This window comes from Hyperoodon ampullatus, assembly GCF_949752795.1.
Source record: "Hyperoodon ampullatus genome assembly, chromosome: 6".
Taxonomy (NCBI): Eukaryota; Metazoa; Chordata; class Mammalia; order Artiodactyla; family Ziphiidae; genus Hyperoodon; species Hyperoodon ampullatus.
In genome coordinates, this window is record NC_136919.1 from 32712119 (window position 1) to 32738302 (window position 26184).

At 41.8% G+C, this 26184-nt stretch overlaps 1 protein-coding gene across 1 annotated transcript in view; it reads left to right on the forward strand.

Moving 5' to 3' along the window:
- The first annotated feature begins 17609 nt into the window (after nt 1-17609).
- Nucleotides 17610-26184, forward strand: part of RAD23B (RAD23 homolog B, nucleotide excision repair protein) — a 45023-nt gene continuing 36448 nt past the window's right edge. The window contains exon 1 of the mRNA XM_079706966.1: nt 17610-17870. Within this exon, the coding sequence (XP_079563092.1) occupies nt 17805-17870 (66 nt within the window). The 5' untranslated portion in view covers nt 17610-17804. The remainder of the gene's footprint in view (nt 17871-26184) is intronic.

Below are 26184 nucleotides of genomic sequence, written 5' to 3' on the forward strand. Positions count from 1 at the left end.
GAAATATTTGTCTTGAAGATGGCTATGTAAATTATTTTTTGCTATTTATGTCATCCTCCTTTTACATATGTGTATTATGTAATACAACATTTACAATACTCTACTAATTCTCCAATCCTCTCAATATCACTTAATTGAAAAAATAACCTTTCTTTGACAATGAGATCTCTCAGAATAAGAATATATTTAATTCTTATTTTAATAAACATTTTTAAAATGCTAATTATGTGCTGGGTCCTAACAATTAGGGTACAAACAGACTAATATTTTCAATTCAATTCAATAGTCAGGAACAACAAAGCATTTTTTTCGAGTGCATTAAGCTGTTGTTAAATGCCTGGTACTGTAAGGGATATAAAGAATTATAAGACACAGTGCTGTCCTCAAAAGGCCTTCTTGCAATATGGAAAATTAGCAAATGTAATAAAAATGAACATCTAATATCCACATGCAAAAGAATGAAACTGGGCTCTTACCTAACACCATATGCAAAATTAACTCAAAATGGATCAAAGACCTAAACACAAGCTCTAAAACTATAAAACTTTTAAAACTGGGGAAAGCTTCATGACATTGGATTTGACAATGATTTCTTGGATATGACACCAAAAGCACAGCTACAAAAGAAAAAATAGGCCAACTGGACTTCATAAAAATTAAGAATTTTGTGCACTAAAGGACACTGCTATGTTTGTGTCCCCTCAAAATTCCTATGTTGAAATCCTAACCCCCAAGGTGACGGTATTAGGAGGTGGGGCCTTTGGGAGGTGACTGGGTCATGAGGGCACAGCCCTCATGAATGAGATTAGTGCCCTTATAAAAGGAACTCCAGAGAGCTCCCTCATCCCTTCCGCCATGTGAGGACACAGCAAGAAGACTGCCGTCTATGAACAAGGTATGGGCCTTCACCAGACACTGAAGCTGCTGGCACCTTGATCTTGGACTTCCCAGCCTCCAGAATGGTGAAAAGTAAATTTCTGTTGTTTATAAACTACCTGGTTTACGGTAATTTTGTTATAGTAGCCCAAATGGACTAAAACAGACACTATTATTAAAATAAAAAGGCAACTCACAGGAGAAAATATTTCTGGATTATACATCTGATAAGGGAGTAACATCCAGAATATATAGAGAACACCCAGAACTCAACAACAAAAAAACAAACAACCTAATTCAAAAATGGGCAAAGGACTTGAATAGCTGTTTCTCCAAAGAAGATATACAAATGGCCAAAAAGCACATGAAAAGATGCTCAGCATCACTAACCACTAAGGAAATGCAACTCAAAACCACAATGTGATACCAGTTCAAATCCATTACGAGGGCTATTATTTAAACGAAGCTTTGGCAAGGATGTGGAGAAGTTGGAACCCTTGTACGTTGCTGGTAATAATGTAAAATGGTGCAGCCACAATGAAAAACAGTATGGCAGTTCTTCAAAAAATCAAACACACAATTACCATTTGATCCAGTAATTCCACTTCTGGTTATATACCCAAAAGGACTCAAAGTAGAGATTTGAACAGGTATTTGTACACCCATGTTCACAGCATTATTCACAACAGACAAAAGTGGAAACAACCATGGGCAGATGGTTGGATAAACACAATATGCTATATACATATAATGGAATATTATTCAGACTTAAAAAGGAAGGAAATTCTGATATATACTACAACATGGAAGAAGGTTGAAGAAATTATCCTAAGTGAAATAAACCAAACACAGACCAAACACAGAAGGACAAATACTGTATGGTTCCATTTATATGAGGTACCTAGGGTAGTCAAATTCATAGACAGAAAGTAAGAGGGTTGCTAGGGACGAGGATGGGGGGAGGAGTCGGCGGGGCAAGGGCAGAATGGAGAGTTATAGATTAATGGGTACAGAGTTTCAGTTTGGGATGATGAAAAGTTCTGGAGGTGAATAGTGGTGATGGTTGCACAACAATATGAAAGTACTTATTGTCACTAAACTATATATTTTAAAATGATTAAAATGGTAAATTGTTATATTATGTATATTTTGCCACAATAAAATAAATAAAATAAACATATAGAATAGAAAGTGATAAATGCTACGAGAAAGGCACAAGTAACCTTTCCCTAGGATTTCCCTCAGACATGGAATCTAAAATTTCAGTCCTGGACTTCCCTGGTGGCGCAGTGGTTAGGAATTCGCCTGCCAATGCAGGGGACACGGGTTCAAGCCCTGGTCCGGAAGATCCCACATGCCGCAGAGCAACTAAGCCCGTGCGCCACAACTACTGAGCCTGTGCTGTAGAGCCCGTGAGCCACAACTACTGAGTCCATGTACCACAACTAAGGAAGCCTGTGCACCTAGAGCCCGTGCTCTGCAGCAAGGGAAGCCACTGCAACAAGAAGCTCACGCACCACAACAGAGAGTAGGCCCCGCTCACGGCAACTAGAGAAAACCCACACGCAGCAATGAAGATCCAACGCAGCCAAAAATAAATAAATAAATAAATTTAAAATTTCAATCCTATTTCCACTCTGATACTTCTTTCCCCCCACATCTGCTTTCTTTGTTCTTACCGCTATTTAATATTTTATAAATTTAACTTTATTTTTATTGTCTGCCTTCCCCCTTAGAATCTAAGCTCCATAAAGGTAGAAATTTTTGCCTGATTTACCCATTGCTTTAACTGCAGTGACTAGAACATACAGTAAATGCTCAATAAATATTTGTTGAATCAGTAGATAAAATGATGCGGGAATTGAGAGGAAGGAAAAATGATTTACTGAGCAGTTGAAGGAAATCTTCAAAGAGAATGTGCCTTTAAGGATGAATAGGATTTGAATTCTTGAGAGGCAAGAGTGATGTGCCCATCAGATTGGCAAAGAAGAAAATTACAGAACCTATGAAGTGTTGGCTGGGGGGCAGGGGAAACTGGTACTCTCAAATCGTGTTGATAGGAATATACATGGCAATTTCGATAGAATTTTGGTAGGACCTATTAAATTGAAAATCCACATTCTCTGTTGACCTAGCAATCTCACGTCTTTGCATCTTTCGTGGAGTAATTCTCAGACATGTTCACAGAGCAGGGAAACTGAAAGGCACAGAAAGATTAAATAACTTGACCAGAGTCATCTCATAATGGATGTGAAGATTAAAAGTTAATATATGAGGCACTTAGAAAAGGACGCGAACACATAATAAGCACTGTATAAACAATGGCCCACGGGACTTCCATGGCGGTCCAGTGGTTAAGAATTTGCCTTCCAATGTAGAGGGTGCAGGTTCGATCCCTGGTCGGGGAGCTAAGATCTCACATGCCTCGTGACCAAAAAACCAAAACATAAAACAGAAGCAGTATTGTAACAAATTCAATAAAAACTTTAAAAATGGTCCACATCAAAAAAAAAAAATCTTAAAGAAAAAAACAACAATGGCCCACGTTATTATTTACTGGCTAAATGTACTTTTCCTGCAAATTTTCTGCATAAACCATTTGTTCTTTTGCCTAATTGGATTGTAATGTTTTTCTTTTTAATTTGTATGAGTAATTTATATATTAAGGCTATTAAATTTGTCACATGTTGGGAATATTTTTCAGTTTGTTGCATGCTTTTTATTCTGTTTACATTGTTACCACATGATGAGATAATGAAATCTTTATCTAGTCAATCCATTATGGCTATTTTTTTTAACTTGGATATTTGCTGCCAACCAGAAATTTGATAAATATATTCTCCTTATTTATTCTGTTTCCATAGTCTGACTTTTTATATTTACTAATCAGTCCATCTGGAATTGTTGCTAGTGTACCTAGAAGTTTTGGTATTAGTTTCCCAGGGCTACTGTAACAAATTACAGCAAACTGGGTGCCTAAAACAATAGAAATGTATTGCCTCACAATTCTGGAGGCTAGAAATCTGAAATCAAGGCGTTGGCAGGGCTATGCTCTCTCTGAAGGCTCTAGGGGAAGATACTTCCTTGTCTCTTCCTAACTTCTGGTGGCTGCTAAAAATTCCTGGTATTCCTTGGATCATGGCAGCATTGCTCCAATCTCTGCTTCCATTGTCACATGGCATTCTTCTCTTTGTCTGTGTCTGTGCCCAAATTTCCTTCTTCTTATCAGGTCACCAGTTGCTGGATTAGGTCCACTCTAATCCAGCATGACCTCATCTTAACTGGATTATATTTATAAAGACTCTTTCCAATATGGTAACATTCACAAGTACTGCGGGTTAGAACTTAAACATATCTTTTGCAGAGACACAATTCAACCCACCATGGTTTCTACATAGCTAACCAATTATTCTACTACTAACACTTTTCCCTATTAAAGATTATTAAATAGTCTTTTATTGTTCCATCAGATCCTAAATTGAATGGGTATATACTAAAGTCCCAGGCTGTCAGTTTTTACTCTGTTTCTTATACCAATATGAGAGGTGATGTATCTTTAAGTGGCTTATAATCACTTTTTACAAGTAGCTGAATATGATACCTTTTTTAAATGTCATATAAATGCAACAACACAACCAAATTATTTCCCTCTGCCAAAAACCTATACTTTGACCAGCTGAGTCTTCTTCATTCCTAACTTTCTCGGAGCCAGTGGTTTCATCATGAAAGCTACATGGAAGAGTAAGAGGTACAGTTCTGCTATGTTTAGGAGCACACCCTATTCACAGCCCCCATATTTTTTGGTTTTATTTTATTTTTAGCCCATATTTTATGTAGCCCATAAACTACAACATGGGTTACAACTACTTTATAATAATTTGGAACTGGCAGTAAGGAGACTCAATAAGAAATGAGACAGACTGGGAATACCAGTAGGAACTAAAACCATAAAACCAATTTCACTCAACAATGAATATGCAAGAAAAGATGTATCAGTGCGACAACTATCTAAGCTTCAAACACTTTGGGCCCTGGGACTCGTCTTAATTAATATATAGTGCAACAGCTCTGCAAAACACATGTATTGCATGTATTGCAAAACCACAAATAATAAACATGGGTCTGGGAAAAGGAACACATACTTTCTATTTAAAGTAGAAAAAAATTTTTAATGCTCTAAAGTTTCTTTAGAGAAGCCCATAGGATTATATTAATTTATTCATAGTTTCATTTATGACAAGATAATAACTCTAATATAATTTTCGAAACACTTGACCAATATATAGATTAGATAACCAGCTGTGAAACAGAGATAGACAGCTGAAAAGATGTTGGATCCCTGTGTCCATCTCCCACCCCATCAAGAGCCAATCAAGCCTTACTGCCTTCCTGGAATCTACCTCAATCCCAGCACATAACAGAGATCTTTGACTTGTTTATTTCTCTTAGTAACCTCCTGAGGGCAGAGATTCAGAGACTTATCAGACATAGGTAGGGCCTGGCATATAATTGCTCCCCAATAGCTATTGGAGAATAAATGACAATAAACTAATAAACACATAAACGTGATTTCAACAAAAAGCCAGCTATGCTTTTTAGCTCAAAAGACAAGCCAGGGGCTTCCCTGGTGGCGCAGTGGTTGAGAGTCCGCCTGCCCATGCAGGGGATGCGGGTTCGTGCCCCGGTCCGGGAGGATCCCACATGCCGTGGAGCGGCTGGGCCCGTGAGCCATGGCCGCTGAGCCTGCGCTCCAAATGGGAGAGGCCACAACAGAGAGAGGCCCGTGTACAGAAAAAAAAAAAAAAAAAAAAAAGACAAGCCAGGTATACTTGAAATAAATCATGTATTAAAATCAGGTTTAGTGGACTTCCCTGGTGGCGCAGTGGTTGAGAGTCCCCCTGCCGATGCAGAGGACACGGGTTCGTGCCCCGGTCTGCGAAGATCCCACATGCCGCGGAGCGGCTGGGCCCGTGAACCGTGGCTGCTGAGCCTGCGCGTCCGGAACCTGTGCTCCGCAACGGGAGAGGCCACAACAGTGAGAGGCCCGCGTACCGCAAAAAAAAAAAAAAAAAAAAAATCAGCTTTAGCTAGTAATGAAAAAACCTGCTCAAAGAAAAAGAATGTTGAACTGGGAAAAAACAAAAGACCAAAACTATTTAAACATATTGAACTTCAGCAAAAGATCTATTTCACAACTTGTTGCTAACAATTTTTTTACTCTCTCTTGCAAAATTAATGAGAAAATCAGTTCAAATAAAAAAAAAAGAAATTGGAAAAGAAGTAAAACTGTCACTGTTTGCAGATGACATGATACTATACATAGAGAATCCTAAAGATGTCACCAGAAAACTACTAGAGTTAATCAGTGAATTTGGTAATGTTGCAGGATACAAAATTGATGCACAGAAATCTCTTGCATTCCTATACACTAACAACAAAAGATGAGAAAGAGAAATTAAGGAAACAATCCCATTCACCATTGCAACAAAAAGAATAAAATACCTAGGAATAAACCTACCAAGGAGGTAAAAGACCTGTACTCAGAAAACTGTAAGACACTGATGAAAGAAATCAAAGATGATACAAACAGATGGAGAGATATACCATGTTCTTACCCTGGAAGAATCAATATTGTGAAAATGACTATATTACCCAAAGCAATCTACAGATTCAATGCAATCCCTACCAAATTACCAATGGCATTTTTTACAGAACTCGAACAAAAAATCTGAAAATTTGTATGGAGACACAAAAGACCCCAAAGAGCCAAAGCAATCTTGAGGGATAAAAAACGGACCTGGAGGAATCAGACTCCCTGACTTCAGACTATACAACAAATCTACAGTAATCAAGACAATATGGTACTGGCACAAAAACAGAAATATAGATCAATGGGACAGGACAGAAAGCCCAGAGATAAACCCAAGCACCTATGGTCAACTAATCTATGACAAAGGAGGCAAGGATATACAATGGAAAAAAGACAGCTTCTTCAATAAGTGGTGCTGGAAAAACTGGACAGCCACATATAAAAGAATGAAATTAGAGCACTCTCTAACACCATACACAAAAATAAACTCAAAATGGATTAAAGACCTAAATGTAAGGCCAGACACTATAAAACCCGTAGAGGAAAACATAGGCAGAACACTCTTTGACATAAATCGCAGCAAGATCTTTTTTGACCCTTCTAGAGTAATGAAAATAAAAACAAAAATAAACAAATGGGACCTAATGAAACTTAAAAAATTTTGCACAGCAAAGGAAACCATAAACAAGATGAAAAGACAACCCTCAGAATGGGAGAAAATATTTGCAAATGAAGCAACTGACAAGGGATTAATCTCCAAAATACACAAACAGCTCATGCAGCTCAATATCAAAAAAACAAACAACCCAATTCAAAAATGGGCAGAAGACATAAATAGACATTTCTCCAAAGAAGACATACAGATGGCCAAGAGGCACATGAAAAGATGCTCAACATCACTAATTATTAGAGAAATGCAAATCAAAACTATAATGAGGTATCATCTCACACCAGTCAGAATGGGTATCATCAGAAAATCTACAAGCAACAAATGCTAGAGAGGGTGTGGAGAAAAGGGAACCCTCTTGCACTGTTGGTGGGAATGTAAATTGATACAGCCACTATGGAGAACCGTTTGGAGGTTCCTTAAAAAACTAAAAATAGGGGGCTTCCCTGGTGGCACAGTGGTTGAGAGTCTGCCTGCCAATGCAGGGGACACGGGTTCGAGCCCTGGTCTGGGAAGATCCCACATGCCACGGAGCAACTAGCCCCGTGAGCCACAATTGCTGAGCCTGCGCGTCTGGAGCCTGTGCTCCGCAACAGGAAAGGCCGCGATAGTCAGAGGCCTGCGCACCGCGATGAGGAGTGGCCCCCACTTGCCGCAACTGGAGAAAGCCCTCGCACAGAAACGAAGAGTCAACACAGCCATAAAAAAAAAAAAAAAAAAACCTAAAAAAACTAAAAATAGAATTACCATATGACCCAGCAATCCCACTACTGGGCATATACCCAGAGAAAACCATAATTCAAAAAGACACATGCACCCCAATGTTCATTGCAGCACTATTTACAATAGCCAGGTCATGAAAGCAACCTAAATGTCCACTGACAGACGAATGGATAAAGAAGCTGTGGTACATATATACAATGGAATATTACTCAGCCATAAAAAGGAAAGAAATTGGGTCATTTGTAGAGATGTGGATAGACCTAGAGACGGTTATACAGAGTGAAGTAAGTCAGAAAGGGAAAAACAAATATTGTTTATTAACACATATATGTGGACTCTAGAAAAATGGTACAGATGAACAGGTTTGCAAGGCAGAAATAGAGACACAGATGTAGAGAACAAATGTATGGACACCAAGGGAGGAAAGCGGGGGTGTGCGGCATAGTGGTGGGATGAACTGGGAGATTGGGATTGACATATACACACTAATACGTATAAAATAGATAACTAATAAGAACCTGCTGTATAAAAAATTTCAAAAAAGAAAAGAATGTTCGGTTGCATAAATGATACTGTTTATGGGGCTTCCCTGGTGGTGCAGTGGTTGAGAGTCCGCCTGCCGATGCAGGGGACACAGGTTCGTTCCCCGGTCCGGGAAGATCCCACATGCCGCAGAGCAGCTGGGCCTGTGAGCCATGGCCGCTGGGCCTGCACGTCCGGAGCCTGTGCTCCGCAGCGGGAGAGGCCACAACAGTGAGGGGCCCACGTAGCGCAAAAAAAAAAAAAAAAAAATGATACTGTTTAAACATAAAACATGTGAATGCTAAGCCTTTGCCCCAGTGGCTAGCTGACTGCACCATTATATCAACTTTTCAAATCATAGTTAGATAGCTAAGCTGAGAAAAGTAGTTTCAGAGATATTCATGTAGTGTGTACAAGAGTTGAAATTCCAGAAGTTAAGAACCACCTATATGCTAAGTGGCTTTCCAAAAGGTTGTAACAAATAGTAAAATCACCAGCAAACTATGAAAAACATTTTTCCTATATACTTTTTGATATTATTGGAGGTTATTAAGCCTTAAATGTTCATTTTAACATGTAACAATATCACCTTGTATTACTTTGCTTTTTTTTGATGGGTAGCTAAATTTTCCTTTCATTGCTTAGTTCTTTCTGTTTCAGGCACTCTTCCTGGTGCTTAAAGAATGTAAAATAGACAAAGATCCCTGTGTTCTAGCAGGGGAGACAGACACTAAAGAAGAAACATAATAAATAAATAATGCACTGTGTTAAAAGAGGAGGAAACAGGGTAAGGGGCATAGGGAGTGCTGGACTGGGAAATGGGCATTTTGTCACATTACATAGGGTGATTAAGGGGTTAGAGCAGGTTTCATTGAGAAGGTGAAATTTGAGCAAGGGTTGGAGGAGGTGAAGGAGAGGGCCCATATCTGTAGAAGAGTATTTCAGGACGAGAGAACAAAAGATCAGGGAGGAGTGGACCTGTTCAACTCAGGGGACAGCAAGGAGGCCAGTGCGGCTGGAGCAGATTGAACCTGTGTAGCTGATGACGTCAGAAAAGTAAAGAAGAGGATGGGGGAGGGGGCAATGTAAAGACTTGGGATTTTACTGATTGAAGTGGGTAGCCAGGGTAGGGTTTTAAGCATGAGTGAACAGGTCCATGTTTTAAAAGAATATGGCTATTGTATCTAGAATAGACTATAGGAAGCAAGAGTAGAAACATGATGAGTAGAGTGACCATGGTGGCAGAGATGGAGACTAGGCATGGCCTCTTGGCATGAACTCTTGGTAAGGCTAATCTAGCCACCATCACCTCTGAATGTCCAACCTGCCGAATTCCCAATGTGGTACTATTCTCTGAGGGACCAACTGGTCCCTTGGTGACAAGTTGACTTCATTGGGCCCTATGCATGCTGGAAGGCCAAGCAATTTGTTCTCGCAGGAATAGACATTTATTCTGAGTACAGGTTTACATTTCCTGCCAGCAGAGCTTCAGCCTATACCACTCTACAGGAGTTTACAGAGTGCCTGATCCATAGACCAGAACCCTACCTATCACAGCATCCAACAAGGAGACCCACTTTACAGTGAAGGAGGTTTGGGAGTGGTCCCATGGTCATGGGACATGTTGGTCTTATCACATACCACCCTCCCCAGAAGCACCAGCCTGAGAGAGTGACAGAACAATCTGCTGATGGTGCAGATGAAGCACCATCTCAGGGGCAATACTGTGTAAGAACAGGGTCTCATTCTCCAGGGTGCAATCTACAAACTGAATAAAAGTACCCTCTAGGCCCTAGAGTCTAGGGCACTGTGTCCGCAGCAGGAAGACCAATTGGGTCCAGGAATCAAGGCAGGGAAGCAGAATGGTCTCATTTACCACTCCCAGTGTGACCTACTGAGGATTTTTCTGTCCTCACAACTCTGGGACCTGTGGCGTTAGAAGTCTTGGTCCTCAAAGGGGGAGTACTTTGCCAGGGGACACAGCAATGGTCCCACTGAACTACAAGCTATGTTGCTTATATTAAGAGACCAAAAAGCAAGAAGAGTCATCAACTTGGGAGGGGCAATTGATCCTTATCAGCGAGAGAAGGTAGGACTACCTTATACTCAGAACAAGAAGGAATATATGTGGAATTGACTTGGATGCCTCTTGCTACTCTCTTGCCCAGTTGTCACTATGAATGGACAAGTACAGCAACCCAGGCCTGAGAAGAGCAGAAACACCAAAGGCTCATCCTCTTCGGGAATAAAGGTTTGGGTCACACCACTAGGCAATGCACCAAGACCAGCAGAGGTAACTGATGAGAACAAGGGGAATTTAGGATAGATAGTGGAGGAGGGGAATGATGACTACCAGTAGTGGCCCCAAGACCAGCTGCCAGGATGCAGTGTGGGGTTTGTCCCACTGTCCTACTTCATTTAGGTTTCCCTTTAGTAAGAGAGGCTCAGTGGGCCCCTGGAGCAGCTGTTTCCTGAGTGTGTATGGAGAAGCAGGTTTACATGGTGCAAGCAGATGTCTATTTCAGCCAAAAAAGTGCACTGCCTGGATAGCCCTTCAAGAAAAAAATTACCTGTGAGAACTTAGCTATGAGGAGTACAGTTAGCTGACAGCTCTTCCTGGGCAGCCTCTATGACATGACATGGGATACCATGAGTATCATGACATGACAGGGATACCAGAGTCTGGCAATTCCATCCAAAGAGTGACTGCTCTAACAGGTAATCTTCACACCTTTTACTCCCGTTGGGTTGGCTAATACTTTGTCAGATCTGCATCACAATCTGAGTCTTTTTCTACCCAATGTTTCCTTCTCTCTTTCCTTTCACAGCAAACGTATCAGCATTGTGCTCTGAAGCATTCTACTTCCTCCCTTGTATTCTTCACAGTTGATATCCACCAAAAAAAACTTCTTGTACTCCTAACCCCATTTCAGTGTCTGAACTGACCTAGTGACTGAACAATGAATGAGACTCACAGGGCTGATAAACTTGGGGTGGGGGAGGCAGGGTGGAAAATGAGGAAGGCAGAGTTAGAAGACAGAAGAAATTTTCAAAGCTCAATTGTTATGGGCTGAAATTGTTTTAAAAAGTATATTTAATTGCAAAAAGAAAACATTTTAATAAAGAGTTGAAAACTTTAATTACAATAAGGAAATATTTGCACCACTCTATAAACATCTAGAACTTGGAAAGAGTTTCTATTAACATAAAGCTTACATCATAAATCACCAATAGCTTTTATAACCAATGGAGATGGGAGCCATGCGCCTTGCCTTTGGAAGGGCTTAAGTCAAACACTGCTATTTTTTTGAATAGGATCCCTAATCAGTCTTTGTCCATTACTGTATATCCAACACAATGCCTGGCACAGAGTAGATGCTCAGAGAATATCTGCTGGACAGGGCGGTGCCATACAGAACACCGTCGGTCAGGACAGACACTCTTGAGTCAGGAGGACCAGAGAATTCCAAGCAAGTTTCCTAATGTGAAACTCATGTGTAGTGAGCCTCTTTCTCTCACACCCTGCATCAACCCCATCAGCAAAACCTGTAAACTCTATTTTCAATAAATTGAGAATCCAGCCACTTCTTACCACTTGTAAAGTTTCCACATTAACACAAGTCACCAGTCTCTTATGGATTATTGCAATAACCTGCTAACTGGTCTCTTTGCGTACATCCTTGCTGTCCCCCAAGCCCACACCAAGAAGTTCTCCAGGCAGCAATCAGAGTAATCCTTTTAAAGCCTAAGTCAGATCCTGTCACTCCTCCACCTTAAAATTTCCAATGACTTTCCAAGTTACTCCGAATAAAAGCCAAAGCCTTTACAGTGGCTTTGTGCTCACTGCCCCACTTCCTATACATCTCTAATGCCACCAGCTACTCTCTCCCCACAGCTCTCCCAGCTCCTTCACCCGACATCCTGGGTATTTCTCCAATATGTCAAGGATGCTTCTACCTCACGGCCTTGCATCTGCATGTAGCAAATGCTATGTGAGTGTGAACATTTATGGCTATTATTGTTGTTTCCTCTACTTAGTCCCCTCTAATTCTACTCAGCAGCTGTATGTCTGCCTTCCTTACTTCTCTCTACTCTAGTATCAACTATCAGGAAGACTTTCCTTGATTAACCCATATATCAGGCAGAGTCTCAGCAGAAAAATATACCACAGTCAAATGAGGTATTGTTACAGATTGAACTGTGCCCCTCCAAAAGATTTAATTAGTTAAATTAAGTCATACTGGAGTAGGGTGGGTCCTTAATCCAATATGACTGGTAGGAAATAATAAGAAATATACCTATTGGTCTCTGCCCCTGGTTCTTGCTAATATTTGGTCTTTGACCTTGGTTCCTGACACAGGGCCCTCCAAAACTCTTATAATTTCCTGAGTGATAGCAGTACCTGGCACAGAACTCCTAACCCCCTGGAATTTCCTGAGCAATAGGAATGTCTTTTGTTGTAATGAGGGGACTCTTGGTGGGCTCCTGGATGGGGGCTGGTCGCCAGAGAGACTAAGCCATGATTAGAAGGCTGTAACTTTCAGCCCAACCCCCCATTCTTCAGAGAAGAGAGAGAGGCTAGAAATTGAGGTAAATAATTGATCACCCCTGCATGATGAAGCCTCCATAAAAATCCCCAAAGTACAGATTTTGGAAAGCTTCTGGGTTGGTGAATGTATCCACGTGCCAGCAGGGTGGGGCACCCCAACTCCACAGGGACACAAACTCCTGCACTTGGGACCCTTCCAGATCTCGCCCTATATATCTTTTCATCTGGTTGGTCATCAGTATCCTTTATCATATCGTTTATCATATAATAAGCTAGTAAACATGTTTCCCTGAGTTCTGTGAACTGTTCTAGCAAATGATCAAACCCAAGGAGGGGGTCGTGGAAACCCCAGTTTATAGCTGCTCAGTCTGAAGTACAGGTGACAAGTTGGGACTTGCAGTTGGCACCTGAAGTGGGGGCAGTCTGGTGGGACTGAGCCTTTGTGTGATCAGGTGCTAACTCCAGGTAGTGTCAGAACTGAACTGAACGGCAGGACACCCAGCTGGTGTCTGCAGAGAACTGGGGAATTACTTGGTGTGGGAAAAAAGCTCACACATTTGGTGATCGGAAGTAAATATTAAGAGCAGTAATTGAGTGGTGAGTAGAGGAGAAACAATAGAGTTTTTCCTATTCTACTGGTGTCCTTATAAGAAGAGACACACAAGGACAGACATACAAGAGTTGAACGTCACATGACGATGGAGGCAGAGACTGAGGTGGTGCAGCAAGCCAAGGGATGCCAATGATCGCCAGCAAACCACCAGAAGCTAGGAAGAGGCCACAAAGAACTCACTGTGACAGGTGTCAGAGAGAGCACTGCCCTACCAACACCTTAATTTTGGACTTCTAGCCCCCAGAACTGTGAGACAATAAGTTCCGATTGTTTTAAGCCACTCAGTTCATGGAGATTCAATTAAAAGGACTCTTCACAATCATGTAGGGAAGCATATAGGGACAGTACAGCACCCTGGGGTGAGAAGTAGGGGCCCTCTAGGCCTGAAGGGGCAAGGTGGGGAGCAGGTACCAGAACCTGGAAGGAGAGAGTCACCTGGAAGGTCAGGATACAGAAGCAATGACCTTGCATCAAGAGCACTGCCAACCACAAAGAGGAATACATGGCCTAACTTCACTCTCCTCCCTTAGTCCTATCTCCTGCTGGGACTCCCCAGGAAGCCAACTGTGTTAGCCCATACAGGGCAGCCCTCTTGGGGCCAATTGCTGGGTGAAAATGGGGTAAGAAGATGGGGGAGGGGAATGAAAACTATCTGGCACAATTACTGTAGCAGTACTATTTCGGATCTGTACTATTGATCTTCTTCATGTTTTTTTTTTTTTTTTAAAAAGCACTTATCAGTACCCCATATACTATAAATATTGATAACTTTGATTTTTAGTTTATTATCTGTTTATCTATTATCCCACTAGAATACAGACTCCATGAGGGCAGGGACTTTGTTTCTTGTTGTATCCTCAGCACCTATAACAGTTCCTGGCATGGAGAGAGTCTCAAAAACTATGTGATGAATGAATGAATTGGAGTGTGGCATTTTTACCCTGGTGTTTTCTAAGTCAGCAGCTGCTGCATCTCTGCTTGCTCATCTTCCTCCCTGAAATCACTTGACTGATTTCCAAAAATGCAAGCAAAATTCCCTGGCTTGTTACCAAGTATTTGGAATCAATGACTCCCTCCCATCTTTTTATCTTGGCCCAATAGCTCTTGAAGAAGCCCAAGACCTATCCTACAAGGCCTTGCTCATAAGCACCCTCATCTTGGTGGCCTTTGCATTGGGGGGTTGGAGGGGGTCCTATCATCTGTCACGTGAACAGTGGGACTCTTGGCAAATGCACCTACATCAGACGAGGAGGCATACAGGCTGTCCAACCTGTACTATTTAGCCAAGCAAATAAAAAGTAATAATTTCAGGTAGAGCCATGAAAAACTTTAAACCAGGGTACTGTTGTACTATCACATGGAGTTTTGTGGGGCTCAGATGGGATTATCCATGGAAAGTGCCTCAAATGGTGCCTTGCCTAAAGGGTTAATGTATGTTTATTATATATTGTTAAAGTTGTTGAAGAAGTCCTCTGTGAGGAAGTAAATTATGACTTGGACCCTGAATGATGAAAAGGAGATAGTCAATTAAAGATCTGGGAAGAGAGTTTCAAGCTGAAGTAACCTCAGCTGCAAAGGCCCAGAGACGAGAACCACCTTGGCCTGTTTGAGGGATGACGGTGAATGAGAGGGAGAGAGAAGGAAAGAGATGAGGCCAGAGGGCTTGGCAAGTATGAGATCATGTGAGCTCCCCAAGGCCAGGTAAAGAGTTTGAATTTTATTCTTAAGTATAATTAGGTATTAAGAATAGATGTGACATGATTTATATTTGAAAAAGACCACTCTGCTGGGGAGGTTGACAAAAGAGTAGAAGTGGAGAGACCAGTTGGGAGGCAGGGGAAAGATATTGATGCACTAGCTTAGGGTTGTAGAAGTAGAATTGAGAGAAATGGCTGAATTGGGGATATAACTTGGAGAATAAAGTTGATAGGACTTGATAATGGATTAGGTGTGGTGGTTGGCAGGGGTGGGAGGAAGAGAGGGAAGAGATTTAACAGGGATGATGACTAGATTTTTGGTCTGAGCACCTGGGTAGATGGTGATGCCATGAGCTAAGATGGGGGAAAACTGGGAGAGGAGCAGGTTTCAGAGGGAGGGGAGGTCCAGAGGGACTCAATGGTTCTGTTTGGCCATGGTAAGTTTCAGAGGCTTACTATATTTCAAGTGAAGATATTGTGTAGGCAATTGGCTAACTCTATCTATAGCTAAGGGGAGAGGTCCAGGCTGGAGGTATTTCAAAACAAGGGGCAGGATGAGATCACCTGGTGACTAGCAGTAGATATACAGGAAGACAGAGGGTGGAAGGTTAGATACTGAATAACAATACAGGGAGATAAGTGCTGTGAATGGGGCAACACCGGGTTAGTGGAGAGGGAGGCTGATCAGCAAAGTTCCATGGAAGCATTATATCCAAAGAAAACCAAACAGTGACATTTTATCAGTGAGAATGCTGGTCCAGAGAGGTAATTTGCAATTAGTCACACAGCTAGTGACCTAACTGTAACTTTATACTTGAATTACTTTAAGTCAAACCCTATTAAGAGGCAGCATAGCCAGGCACCTAGGAAGACAGGCTCTGGAGTCATTCTGCTTGGGTTCAAATTCTGGACCTGCCACTTACCAGGTGGGTGACTCCAGGTACATTACTCATCGTCTCTATACTTCAGTTTTCTTATCTGTAAATGGTCATACTATCTACTTAGGGACTGCTTACTATGTTCCTGGTACTAAGATTTTACATACATTATTCAACACCCACCTCCAATAATCAATGAAGTTGAATGATATTATTATCCCCATCTTACTGATGAGAAACCGAAAGCATATTTATGCATTCACAAATATTTACCGTGCCTGCATTACATGTTTCTTCGTGCTGGGGTTACATCAGGAGATACAACAAAGTCCTTGCCTTTGTGCAGCTTATCTGTGATTTACTGAAAGGAGAAAGATGATAAACCTAATAAATATGTATATTATATGGCAATTAGAAGATGATAAATGCTATAGGAAAAACACCAGGGTAATGGAGCTAGGAAAGTTGCTGTTTTAAGTCGGGTATCCAGGGTAGACCTCTCTGAGAAGGCGACATCTGAGCAAAGATTTGAAGGAGGTGAGAGAGCGAGCCACCCAGGTAGCTAGGGAAAGAAGACTCGGAGCGGAAACAGCAAGGGCGAAGGTAGGCTCTCAGGTGAGAGCGTTTGTCTAACATCCACCAACAACGCCTAGGGCCAGCCGTGAGAGTACGGTATGAAAGGAAGGGGCTGTGTATCCAGTTCTAAGAACTTTGACTTTTACTCTGGGTGAGATAAGGAACCACTGGACAGTTCTGCCCGGGGGAGTGATATAACTTGACCTTGTATTCAGGCTCAAGGTCCATCAAGGCAGTCTAGCGCTGGAGTCAGTGCTCTCAGAATAAAAGAATCAGTCGCCAGCACAAGGACTCAGCCACACAGCAAGCGCCCTGCAAGCGCCGGCCCACTACTGTGGCTGTCACGATCCTTTCACTTAAACCCCGCCCCGACCTACCGCCCTCTAGTTTCCCAGCTCCAGGGCTCCGCATCCACTCAGTCCGGTATCCACGTAGCGCTTCCCCGGCTACGGATTGCGCAACTCAGACAACCGGGCGGAGCCTGGACGTAGGCCGAGCAGCGGCGGGCTGAAGAACGCCCTGGCAGCAGACGCACCATGGAAGCCCCGAGAACCCCCGAGACCGCCCACTGACTGCGCCTGCGCACGCGCAATCCAGGACGCCGACCTTCCAAAACGGTAATCCGCGCCGCCCCGCCCCAATTCCGGGGCGGAGTTCTTGGCTGCGCCTGCGTACAGCCTCGCCGCACCCTACGCCTGCGCGTTCAGCCAGCCCGACCCCATCCCCCAGGTTTTTCGGGTGGGGGAGGGGGCGCGTCTCGGCGAGTCACGATGATGGCGGCCACCATCCTGTGGTGAGGTAGCGGATTCTCTGCTGCTCTCGCAGAGCCCCTGGCGCTTCCTGCAGACTCAGTGGCTGGCGCCGGGCGCGTGAGGAAGCACGGTGGCCCGTGCTCGCGAGAAAGGCCGCAGTCGCGGAGGCAGCGGCGCGGCCCGGGGCCAGGGCTGGGGGAGAGGCCGCTCTTCAGGGCGAATGTGACAAGCCCCCACCCCCACCGCTTTCCTCCCGAGTGCGCGAGGAGCGCGGGCGACCCCGGGGCCCCGCCAGGCCACAGACCCCGCCCAGCGGCCAGCACCCGGAGCAGGCCCGGCAGCGGAGCTGCGCGGCGGCACCATGCTGGTCACCCTGAAGACCCTACAGCAGCAGACCTTCAAGATCGACATCGACCCAGACGAGACGGTGAGTGCGGCGGGAGCGCGGAGCCCGGCACCGGGCAGGGGAGGCGCGCGAGGCGCTCGCCGGGCCTGGGCTTGGGGCGGTGCGGCCGGGCCGTGTGCGGGGCCCCGGCCTCAGCTTCTAGAGGGTCCCGGCGGCGCGCCCGAGCTGGGAGACCTCCGGTACACCCTAGAGGGCCCGGCGAGCGGGGTCTTGGGCCCCGGGCGCTGGATGAGGCCTGCGGGCTCCGAGCGCGGGCAGGGCCCGGCGGCATGCGGCCCACCGGACCTTCAGAGTTGGCTGTGGGCTTTGTGGCAGGAGTAAGGGGAAGCAGTGGTCGGACACCGAAGCCCTGGTGGCAGATGGCGTGGAGTACACGCCCGCGGGGCACGGGAGGCCTCGGCCTGGGCGCTCTCGGCGGAGGGGCCAGAGGGGGATGGGAGGTCAGGACTGCCTCGGCGGTCTAGCCGGGCTCCCCGATGGTGGGTGCACGGGTTGGGGAGGGAGATGTCGGCGTCACCACTGTCCCTGAGTGGACCTGGTTAGGCGCTGAGGTCTAGGAAGCGCTAACTGGAGATAATGAGCCTTAAATAAAAAGTATCAGATTCCGTCTGCTGCACAGTGAGAGGCGAGTGGTGAGGGGTGGTGAAAATGCATTCTTTGCCCCCTTCGCCGCAGAATTGGTGACCCTTTTATTTGCCTATATCTTGAATCGTTTCGCTGCAGTTCTCCCACCACCCAACCCACACCCATGTGTAGATTGCCCTTTGAGCCCTCTTTGGTGGTGAAGTTTGTTGGATTAGAGCCCTTCAAATCCAGGCTCAAACTTAACTCCAGATTAATGAGTTCCCTGTGTTAGAAGTCTTGAAGTTGTAGGAGTCGGAACTCTGCACCCAACCCCCAAATAATAGCCTTTCAGGGGAGAAAAAAAGAAAATAAAAACTTTGAATCTCTTCTGTAAACTCTTGAACACCTCAGAAGTTCACGTGTCAGATTCTCACGTCATCCTGTGTATTTGTGACTGCAAAAAGGCACTGTGTTGAAATCAGTACAACTTTTTGCCAAGATCTAAAAACGCCATTCAGTGTAAACTTCTTGTGTTCTGGAATTGTGATGCTGTACACCATTGAGATTGCCATGAGGCTGTATTTAAAGCAGCAACTTTCAGCCCATCTATATTTTTTAAAATAGGTGATTCAATTTTGGTGGAGATCTGGAGCCTTAGTGTTAGTTAATTAAATAATCCTGAGCTCCCATGTGTGGCTCTAACTTATTTGCTATGTGCCTGTTTTGCAAAGATGTGAAGATTAAATATTATTTAATTGGTGGTCAGTAAATGTAATCGATTATTAATCACTCTGTACCTTTGAGTGAGGGTATAGTGTTATGTTTTACCTATATCATTTAATCTAAAGTTTTCTACACCTTTAATTATTTTAAAAAAGTAGTTCCCAACCTTTTTGGAATTGTGGTACTAAATGATTTTAGTTCAAGATATTTAATTATATGTGTAAATATGCTGTGTGGTAAATTCTTAAAGGTGCAGGAGATAGCAATTTTAGATGAGAAATTCAGTGTTCTCAGAAGTAATTGACAACACCCTGTGGATTGCTATTACTAACAGAAATCATATTCTTCCTGAGTATTCCTTTACTGCTTGGTGTATACTTAGAAGTTAAAGGATGAAACTTAATATGCAGCTATTTAATGTTTTCAGACAAAACTTTTCATAAAATGTTATTGACTTTGGATTTTTGTAGTGACAAGTGTTGGTACTGCAGGAACTTTACCAGCTTATATTCACAATTAATTCCAAGATTATTGAAACCTAAAGGATTTTTTTTTTGGTAAATATCTTGGATTTATTGAAGTTACGCAGTGACTTTCTACAGCTCCACTGAATTATTTATGTTCTATAAAATTTGTATAGCTCTTTAGGCATTTTATGCATTCGTTATCTTAGAGCCAATATTGTATTTGTATAGATTCTTAACCATACTTGCTGTTTTCCAGTTTATTTCCAAGGGGATTTAAGTTATATGAAACATACTTCTAGAGGTATATTTTCAGAAAGCTCAGTTGTTACAGAGAGTTGCTTCTTCAGCTTTTTGTTGCTATTTGTCCAAATATAATTTTGTTGCTGTTTATGTAAATATAAAAGCTAACATTGTTAGGCTGGGACAAGAAATGAAAACACTTAATCTGGATATACTGAAACATTTACATTAAAATGACTTGTGGGTTTTTACTTTAATGGACTTAAATTTTAAAAATGGGAAAATGTTAGAACTGTTTTAATTCCATCTTTATAGTGATTTTTAATTAAATATTTATTTTTGATACAGTATTTGAGAAAATTCTAGTAAGAAAAGAAGCAATGAAAATTACATAAATAGAGGGAGACTGTAAGTGTCCTGTTTGTAATTTGTGAAAACTAGATAACCAAGGATATTAGAAATAGATCTAAAATAAAGGGGAAAAATAGGATTTTATTGAGACCTCTAGGGAGATTCACATAAAATGAACAGATTTTGGTCTCTAAGACCTCTATTTTGGCCGCTCAGAGGTTTTATTTTTACCTAGAAGGAACTAAGAAACCTTAAGGAACTTAAGTAACTTGAGGTGGCCGGTATAGAAACTCTTGTGAGCTTGAGATGAGCAGGAGCGAAAATGAGTGAAAGGACTGAGAGATAAGAGGAATCATGGGAGTGAATCATTTGCTCAACAAGTAAATGTTCAGTGAGCTTTGACTGGCAGAACTGGAGGAGTACAGGGACATGGGGGACATGGTCTGGGTCTTCTTGGGAGCCATACTGACATAGTCTTAGCTCTGTCAGTGGCTATAGAGTAGATGCACAAAGTAGAAAAAGCAAGAGGATTTGTTTTTAAGGTGTTTGTATTTGCTTTAGTGTTTGAATGTTGAAAGTCCTCCCCTGCCTTATTTTTAACAAGTGAAACTTTCTTAACATTCATTTGCCATTTTGTACCATTTACTTGACCATTACCATGCACTGCCTTTAGTGTTAACCATTACAAAACAGTGATTTTATTATTACAGTAATAATTCATCTCCTCATAGAATAACTGGGGAAAAAACCAACAGTAAGTTTCAGGTGAGACTTTAAATGCATAAGCTGAAATGTGATTGTATTATATAAGTGACATCAAAGTTATGTGTATACATTGGAAGTTTTTGATAAGAGAATTGTGAAGATACAGTAGTTTTAATTTCTGTAGACAGTATATCTAATATGCTATGCAGTAATCTGCAAAGAATTAACCTCACTTTGTGGTATAATGGTGATTATGCTGTAAAATACTACTTGAGTACTAGTCTTGTACATGGGATTTACTAGCCATCATTTATTAGCAAATTGTTCCCATTGTGGCTTATTGTATTTTAACAGTTGTGCTGAAGATAGTACCTTATTATGGAAGTTCCCTAGATTATTGAAACATTAAGTAGTAAACATATTAAAACACTATATCACAGAGCTAAAACTAACGTTTCTTGGCATATTGGTAAAACAAAATACTGTAGTACCTGGGAAACCTGGTATGGTTTGTATCAGACCTTTGCTCTTTCTATACTTGGCACACAGTAGGCATTTAGTAAAGATCTTTTGAATGAATTAAATACATTTTTTGGTGAATTGCCAAGTCAGTGATCCCTCAATGTTTGCATGTTGATTTATTTAATGTTTGTTGAATACTTACTAAAAATATCAGGTCTTGCTGTTATGGTGTGTACATTATAGTGGAATAAATTAGTCGAAAAGCAAATTTTAAAAAACAGATAGTGGTAAGAGTTATGTAGAGAATTGAAATAGGGTGAGGTAATTTGATAGTGCATGACTGGGTGGCTACTTTTAAATTGGTCACAGAAGGCCTTTCTAAATAAGGTGACATTTAAACTGAGATCTGAATAGTAAGCACTCAGAGATGGGGAGAGTGTTTTCTGTAGGGAAAGACCTTTAAGAGTGTGTTTTGGGAATCAAAAAAGGCCTGTATTGTTGATCTAGTAGTTGAAGGAGAAGAGAGGTAAGGGATTAGAGTTAGGCAAGGGGCCAGGGCCTGTAGGGCTTTGTAATAAACTGAAGGTTTTCAATGTAAAATAGGAGGCCTTTGGGGGCTTTTAAGCAGAGGAGAAAAATTATTTCTTGTATGATTTGAAAAGGTTACTTTGACTGCTGTATGGAGAATAGATAGTAAGAAGACCATTTAGAAGGCTTGCACAACAGTCTTAAGGGGTCAAGGCTTTGACCAGGGAAGTAGGAGTGGAGATACAAAGAGAGGTGGAGGGATTTGAGATATGGTTGGGAGGATAGAGTTGAGAGAATTTTTTGATGCGTTGGAGTGGGGAAAATTGAGAAATCAAAGATTAAACATAGGTTTTGGTTGTATAACTTGTGTGAATACTTGTGTTCTTTCCTGAGCTGTGGAGGGATGGGAGAGGGGCAGGTTTAGGGGTTGGGGTGGAAACTCAAGACTTAAGTTTAAGATGCCTATTAAACATTCAGGTGGAAATGACAAGGAGATTGGCTATGAATTTCCGTCCCAAAGGGGAATTTGGGCTGGAGTTGGAGACATGACAATAAGCAGCATGTATGTTTGACCTCGGTCCATTGGACTGGATGAGATCATCTTGCCACAGTCTTTTTCAGTGCCCATTCCTTGCAAAATTGAGTCCAAGTGGCTAGATTATCCCTTATGTGTAATTAACTTCTCTGCTACTGGAATTGAGGAACCCTGGTGAGAATGTAGTGGGAAGGGGCTTAGGGCTGAAGCCTGGGATGCTATAACATGTGGAGATAGAGTACTGAAGAGGTCAGTTAAGGAGCAACCTTTGAGGTAGGAAGAATCCAAGAGAAGAAAAAAGTTTCAAAGACGAGGAAAAGGTCAAATGTATCTACTGCTTGAGAAATCAAAAGTAAGATAAAAACAGGAAACATGACTTTTGGTTTTGGCAACTTGGAGGTCATTAGTTACCCTAATGAGTAGTCTCCATGGAGTGTTAGGGCCAGAATTTAGTGGATTGAGGAATGAATGGGAAACATGTGAAAATGATCACAATAATTCTGAGCGTCACAGCCTATGGTAGGCATCGTTTAAAACACACACACACACACACACACACACACCCCAGAATTGTGGAAAAATATGTAATAGTATATGTTTTAAAAAGAAGAAATGGAGACCAGCATGATTAGTAACTTGCCTGGGGTCATACAGCAATGGCCTTGGTAGTTTCACTGTCTGTGAATGATGTTCTTGCCCATACTCTGACCTTCTGTTCCTTAATCGCTCGTCCAGTGATCTTTCCTTCTACTCTACCTCAGTTATTCAGACTCATGACTGGTAACTAGCTCTTATCACAACCATAACTGTAGCTCTTCCCCCCATCCACAGTAATCTGTTTTTAGTATCCCACTTTAACTTCCCTCTGATGCCAATGCTAGTGAGACTTACGGTCTATTCGATCCATACTCCTTTTCACTGGCCCTCCCCTCGTGTTATTGCTTCCACTTTTGCCCAGCTAAAATAGAGTCAGTGACTATAATCACTCCCTTGCAAGGGTCAGGTATAGCACGTCTCTTGAGCCAGGCTGCCTAAGTTTCAATCCTGGCCTTAGTACTTGCTGTGTGATGTGACATTTGGCAAGTTACCCGATTTTGCGCCTGTTTCCTCATCTGTAAAAAGAGAATACAGCCATGGAAGTACTAACATCACAGGATTGTTTTGAAGGTTATGTGAGTTTGAGATGATACACAGAGTGCTTAGTGACAGTGCTTAACAACATGGTCCCACTCTCACTCCATTATTCTTGTTTGAAATACTCCAAATATGATTAAATTCAAGTCTGTGTTTGTGCTTGCACCTGTGCAGCTAGAAGGCGAACACATAGACACCTTGACTTGTCTCACTTAAATTCCTGAACAATAATCGTAATCAGGCCCTTGTAGTGACAGTCATACATTTCACTATTACTTTTCCACTGTCATAGGCAGATTTCATATCATCTTCTCTCTTTATTCTCCATCAGTGACCCTAGATTTTAGGTTTTATTGAAAATATAGAAACAGTCGGGACAGAACTTTTACAAGATCCTACTAGAGCTCCCTACCTGCTAGCCTCCTTTTATTGTGGAGATAGCTATGTATTGTGGATGGTGCTATCTAAGGCCAATCCCCCCCACTTTTCCACAGCATCCTAAACTCTTGTCATTTATGAAGGACATCACTCCATCAGTTCTCCTTTTCTACATCATTGGTTTTTCCATTTCTAAATTTATTTATTTATTTACTTAATTTATTTATTTCTGCATTGGGTCTTCGCCGCTCTGCGCGGGCTTTCCCTAGCTGCGGCAAGCAGGGGGCCACTCTTGTCTGTGGTGCTCGGGCTTCTCACTGCAGTGGCTGCTCCTGTTATGGCGCACGGGCTTAGTTGCTCCGCGGCACGTGGGATCCTCCCGGACCAGGGCTCGAACCCGTGTCCCCCTGCATTGGCAGGCAGATTCCCAACCACTGTGCCACCAGGGAAGCCCAATTTTTCCATTTCTAGAGTATCTAAACATTTTCCTTGTCTTAATAAAACCCTCCCTTGTCTCCACATTTGTCTACTCCCCCATTTCTCCCTCTTCCTTACATCAGAACTTAAGAGTAGCTCTTGAGTCTGTTTGCTTTTTTTTTTTTTTTTAACATCTTGCTCTTTCAAATACATCATGCTATTCCTAAACTAGAGGAGAGTTTTCTCCCACTTTATAGTTGCCCTGTGCCCTTGAGCATAGTACTTAAATCTCTTTTCCTGTGAGTACAATGGGAGTAATAATAATTTACCTACCTTCCTCCTAGAGTTGATCTGAAAATCAGATGAGATTATGGATCTGAAAAACTTTTGGTGAATTGTGAAATCAGAAATAAATCTATGCAATTTCTTTTTTAACAAGTCCTGTTTGATCAGTGTTTTCACTGTCCTTTTGGAACAAGGTTTGTGTAAGTGAGATATCCTCATTTTCTTAGCTTGATGTAATCAGCAATTTCAGTGTTGAGAGCAGTGGTGTGCCTTTTTTAGCTTGTAAATTGAGATTATTTGATAGATAATGTATAAAATTTCTGTTACCTTTGGAAAGAAATGTGCTAAATTTAAGCCTGCTGTAGAACAGTGAATCCTGCTGAAGGACACCACGTCTGTTCCCTATAAGTTTGGATAAATACATTCCTTGTGTAATGTCTCAAAGAGCTAATTTTATAATAGAATGAACCTTATAAACCCTTTAACATTACATATACCTATTCCAGCAGAGGAAGTAGACCAGCTACAAATGACTAATATGTACGAATAGGTCCTAGATACTTCAACAGGTAGATAAAAATTGTTATTTGTCTCTCTCTCTGCCCTCTCCGCCACACACTTCTGGTTGAATGAGGTAGGTGGCTTCTTTGTAGTATGTTAGATCCATTCTCTGCCTATATAGAAACTTGAAAATTTACAAGTAACTTGGGAGTTTCTACTTTTCCATTTTCAAAGTCTGTGTCTGTTTTGATTGTTTGAAACCATACTGTTAGGAATATATTTTATAATAGAAGAGATTAAATTGGCGTAAATAGGTAGGTTTAGGAGCCTGAATACCATAGTTTCTGTGAGGGAAAATTAATTCTGTATATAAAATTATATTTTAAAAAGTAACCTTTTGGATCATAACCCTAATTTGAGAATTGGTTGCCTTTGTTTACTGTTTATCCACATATTATTAATACTGTAGTCTTAGTTATTCTTTCAGTTAAAAACAAAAAACTCTTGTGCCACATTTTTTTCATTCCTTGGGTCCAGTGGGGGAGATTTTTCCTGTTGCACTGATGTCAACCGACATCTTCATAATTCTGTTTTTAGAATTAGCAGAAACCGACCTTGTGGAAGAAATTCAGGAAATACTCCTTGGTGCCTGCACCAGTTTCTCAAATGGAAGGATACCACCCAGGGAACCAAAGAGGAAAAAGCTTTGCCCATAGCGTAAATCTATGAAATCCTTTTGTAAACATATTTGGCTTTAGGTCTCTTTTTCCTTTTGCTAATGGTTTAATTGCCAAAACTTATTTGCTCTTACTAATTTTTTAATTTGCTAGGCTATGTAGTGTTAGAACTACTGTCCAGAATTTTCTTTTTTAGTGAAATCTCTTAAATTTCGCATATACTTGTGTAATATTAGTAATGGTGGCGGGGGGTGGGGTGCGATGAGATTTTTTTTTTCTTTTAAACTATTTAAATTTCCTCTTAAATGACTAAAAATAATCCAGGCTTGTTATAGTAAGTAAAGTGTATAAAGTAAAAGAACGAAAGG